The sequence below is a fragment of the Anarrhichthys ocellatus genome, unplaced genomic scaffold (genome assembly GCF_004355925.1).
Source record: "Anarrhichthys ocellatus isolate YVR2014 unplaced genomic scaffold, GSC_Weel_1.0 scaffold3008, whole genome shotgun sequence".
Classification (NCBI taxonomy): domain Eukaryota; kingdom Metazoa; phylum Chordata; class Actinopteri; order Perciformes; family Anarhichadidae; genus Anarrhichthys; species Anarrhichthys ocellatus.
The window spans coordinates 1,742-6,383 of record NW_022282982.1 but is presented as its reverse complement, the minus strand read 5'-3'; the positions used below and the strand labels follow the sequence as shown (position 1 = coordinate 6,383).

The window sequence follows — 4,642 nt, the reverse complement described above, 5'->3', positions numbered from 1 at the left end:
TGTCCCCATAATTATTTTCTGCATATATTTCTACCCATCTACAGCTCGACCATGTCTCTCTCTCTGCAGGTGTTGATTCGTGTCCATGCCTGCGGAGTGAACCCCGTGGAAACCTACATCCGGGCTGGGACGTACCCCCGTAAGCCCCCCCTGCCTTACACACCGGGCACAGACGTAGCCGGAGTGGTGGAAACTGTTGGAGAAGGAGTGACCACAGTAAAGGTCTGAGAAAAAACACACACACACAACAACAAAAAACAGAACTAACGGTGGACGTCATAGTTAACCTTATCCACGGTTTCAATGCAACCACAGTAAATCCATTCCACGTGTGTGGTGTGCAGGCAGGAGACCGTGTGTTCACCACGGCCACAGAGTCCGGAGGTTATGCAGAGTACACTGTGGCAGCCGACCAGTGTGTCCACAAGCTGCCCGATGCTTTACACTTCACCCAGGGTGCAGCCATAGGGATCCCCTACTTCACCGCCTACAGGGCTCTGGTTCAAAAGTAAGACCTCAGCGCTCAACCTGCATTCTTTCATTTCACTTTTTGTTTTTACTTCCATTCGTGCAGAAGTTTTATTTCATCATAACCTGCTGAGTGGTTACTGAAGAGAGTTCACTCAGGTGGACAGCTTCATCACATCAAAACAACGCCCCCAAGTGGACAAAAAGATGAATTAATGCCGTTTTAGAGATAATAATGCAAAATGAGATTACATGTGCTTTTTTTTTTTTTTTCCGCTTTCCGTCACCAACACCAGCACAAGTGCACTGGAAGTTACTTCGTAAGGACTTCACTTTAAAGTGAATGAAGTTGTTGTATAAGTATTATTTCCAAGAGTGTGCACTGTGATTCAGCTTTTTCAGTTGGAACCAGCTTCCACTAGAACAGGACAATGCTAAAAATAGTCCCGAACAAATACACCTAGTTATGTGTGTTGAAAGCATAGACGGTATGTAAGAAGGGGATGACGTCACCTGTTTGTGGACTGCAGTCCTGAATCCTTGAGCATGGCATTTAGCCATTGGTTTTTTGCAACCACAAGTGACACGAGAAGGTGGAGCTAAGAACAACCGGAAACTCATTTTTAGTCAACCAAATAGTTACAATTTCCTTTCATGATCTAAAAACACAGTGAAAGGGTTAAAGTTGTAAGACAGACAACTCCCAGACCGGACAACGCTCTTGTAGAGACCTGTCAATCACTGTGTAGCCCCACCCTAAAGCATACCCTGCTTTATGGTCTGTTTGACTCTAAATGGACCATAATTTACTAAATGAACATCATGCTGTATTGAAGAAGACTTGAAACTAGAGATTGAGACCATAAACTCATGTTTACAATGTTTACTGAGGTAATAAATCAAGAGAGAAGTAGAGTCATTTTCTCATAGACTTCTATACAACCAGAGGAGTCGCCCCCTGATGGTCAGTAGAGAGAATGCAGCTTTAAGACACTCCCCCAATGGCTTTTTAAAAAATGAAACAACAGTATGTATTTGTGAACATTCTTGAAGAGGTCTCAGGGTCGAGTGGGGAAGTCAGATTGCATTGGCCTTGTTGGTTTTAACCTTTGCATAGGATTTGTTTACAATAAGTAAAATATACAACACCAGACTTACGCTTTAAACAAGCCAGTCGAACAGATGTTATGACTCAAATGTGTTTTTACTGATGTGTGTTGCAGAGCCCACGCCAAAGCTGGAGAGACCGTCCTCATCCATGGAGGCAGTGGAGGGGTGACATTTTTTGTTTCTTCCTTTCCAAATATATATATATATATATATATTAAATTCAAATGGTTTCCACATCCTCATTGCATGTAATTGTGTGTGTGTGCGTGTGTGTGTGTGTGTGTGTGTGCGTGTATGTTTAGGTTGGTGTGGCAGCGTGCCAGCTGTCCCGTGCTCTGGGTCTCAAGGTGTTGGGGACGGCAGGGACGCCGGAGGGACTGAAGCTGGTCCTCAACAACGGAGCTCACCTGGCCTTTAATCACAGGGAAGAGGGCTACACGGACAAAATCATGGTACACACACACACACACACACACACCCCACAGGAAACAAGAAAGAAAGGAACTCGCCATGAACGAGGGTCGTTTAAACATTTAATCACCTTTTTATTCCTTGTTTCTTAGTTCTGTCAGGTGTTTTAGTGGTGGTTACAGGGATATGAACTGTGTGTGTGTGTGTGTGTGTGTGTGTGTGTGTGTGTGTGTTTGTGTGTTCTAGGAAGCCACAGAGGGCAGAGGCATCGATGTGATAGTAGAGATGCTGTCAAATGTCAACCTCAGTAAAGACCTCCACATGTTGGCCTTGGGAGGACGTGTTACGGTCAGTAGGACTGCAGTCCAGTGCTATTTATCAGTCTTAATAGCTTGGTGTGAGCTGTCTCGTAGAGACACCAAAATAATCCAGATTGATGAATAGCACTACAGGTAAGAGGGGAAATTAGTATTTTCGATTTTGGGCTGAACTGTCCCTTTAAGAGTAGCACAAAAATGCAGAGAGACAATGCTTAAGATAAGAGAAGGGGCGGGGTTGACCCTGTTGCAACGGATTACATCGTGTTTTATGAATACTATGTCTACACTGATTGGTTCACAGTAGCAGTGAATGACAAATGAAATATTCATCAGTATACAGGGGCAGCGAGGAACAATCTAGATTACATTTGTTCAAATTTTGACTCTGGAGTCCTCTAGACTTCCTCCAACTTCTCTCGGGGAGCTGAGGAGCTACTTTTAGCGCTGCAATGCCTCGTGAATTACTCTTAGACCAAAAAGTTAGGACTGACACAGCCTTTATTTTTCCACCAGTTAGGAGCTACTTTTAGCCAGAGGGTGGTTTGTGAATACGACCCCTAGACTTCTATAGCTCTGTAGCTAGGCCCTATTACCCAGAGTAGAAGCTGTATCCCAGTGTAGCTCGTTCCTGTGCCTTACTTCATACGCGCTTATCTCTCTCCTTCATTGTAGATCATTGGCTGCAGAGGCTCCATAGAGATCGACCCCAGAGACACCATGGCTAAGGAGAGCAGCATCATGGGAGTGACCCTTTCCTTCGCTACATCGGTACGAAGCATTGTCATCACACAAGTCGTCCTGATACAATGTTTAATTAAATGTTCGTATGTTTCCTCCCTCCCTCCCTCCCTCCTCTCGCAGGAGGAGAACAAGGAGTGTGCGGCGCTGTTCTACGCGGGGATGGAAGCTGGTTGGCTGCGTCCGGTCGTCGGCTCCCAGTACCCGCTCACCAAGGCCGCCCAGGCCCACCATGATATCATTGAGTGTCCCGGGGCTGCTGGGAAGACAGTCCTGGTCGTGGGATGATGTGATCATAGCACAGGTTTTGGCTGTTAATAATAAGGAAAAAAGTCAAGAACTTAAATGAAATAAATGTATAAAAAAAGAGACATTTTTGGAATCATTTTGTGGTCCTAATAAACAAGATTGGTATTTGGGTAAAAGGAAGTAATAGAAAGGACTAAAGTTAAAAGCTCATATCTGAGAGGAGTTAAACATGACATCTGTGCCTCTCAGGTGACAGCGGTCTCTACTGAGCATGCTCCAGAGAGGGCCAGGTAACTTAAGCTAGACACACACAGTATCTGCTACAGCGCTGTAGCAACCGGTAAATGATGGCGCTCCTAGTTTAAGTCTCCCCTCAGGTCCTCAGATCATTCTAATGGATTAATATGGCAGTGGAGTGTACCATGTCGCCCGCAGGGGGGGACCTTTGGGTTCTGTTCAACAGGTGAGCAGTTTGTAATGGTTTTTAAATGATCCCGCACTCTGATCAGTATTTCTTTGGTTTAGGTGTATACAGTAGATGTTCAGAAACTGAAGCCAGGCAGAAAGCAAATCAAGAGAACTGGTGCTCTCTCTGATGTATTGTGGTGAATGCTAATCAGCTGTGGGTATATCTTGCTCTGTTGCTCTTGCTTTATTGACATATTTGTCACAGGCTTGCTGGGGATCATTCAACTAGGATGAGGTTATAGTTTTTGACAGAAAAATAAATACAAATGAACATTTAAATCTAATGTCTACTAGAGAAATGGGGCATGTCTGAAACAGCTTGTGGACCACACGGTAGTGAGACTCACTAATGAAATGGTTTCAGTAGTCAGTAGTTCATTAACTGACACAACTGACGAGGATTTCTAAGGTCAGACATCTAGTGTAAATGGCTTACTGCCCTGGGGCCCCAGACCCTCAGGGGCCTGAAAGGTCTTTTGTGTGGAAATCCATTTGTGTAAATTTGATTCATTGATGATACAGTTTTGTTTGGTATTATGCACCAAGAATGCATAATTAAACGATGGTAATCACCATCAGGTGGGTAATGCATTTTCCCTCGATGTTTTTTTCAATACCTTGAATATTTCAGTTGATATTGCTTGTGCATATCTTCAAACAAATATGTGTTTAATTAAATTATGACTAACTGATATCCAGCAAATCTGGGGTGTCGACTTGGTGAAGGCCCCACTGCTCTTCTTGGCAAGACCCGCCCTGCGTAGCTGGTTGAGGTAGAGGCAATTGGTTAAGGTTAGGCATTGCCCTCGAGTAGACAGGGTCAGGACATAGCCCATTGGTCAGGGCATAGGACCAGAACAAATCAGGTCACCAGTAAC

General features: G+C 44.4%; 1 protein-coding gene across 1 annotated transcript; it reads left to right on the top strand.

Annotated features, from left to right (window-relative positions):
- The first annotated feature begins 13 nt into the window (after positions 1-13).
- Positions 14-3,414, top strand: cryz (crystallin, zeta (quinone reductase)). Its single transcript, XM_031840602.1, has 7 exons — positions 14-222; positions 345-508; positions 1,692-1,743; positions 1,881-2,030; positions 2,236-2,337; positions 2,982-3,077; positions 3,171-3,414. The coding sequence occupies exons 1-7, from the start codon at positions 52-54 to the stop codon at positions 3,333-3,335; spliced, it is 900 nt and encodes a 299-aa protein (XP_031696462.1). The 5' UTR covers positions 14-51; the 3' UTR covers positions 3,336-3,414.
- The last annotated feature ends 1,228 nt before the right edge of the window (positions 3,415-4,642 follow it).

Coding starts and splice junctions, on each gene's coding strand:
- cryz (XM_031840602.1), top strand. CDS start 52: ATGTCTCTCTCTCTGCAGGTGTTGATTCGTGTCCATGCCTGCGGAGTG. Junction 223..344: donor AAGGAGTGACCACAGTAAAG/GTCTGAGAAAAA, acceptor TGTGGTGTGCAG/GCAGGAGACCGTGTGTTCAC. Junction 3,078..3,170: donor CCCTTTCCTTCGCTACATCG/GTACGAAGCATT, acceptor CTCCTCTCGCAG/GAGGAGAACAAGGAGTGTGC.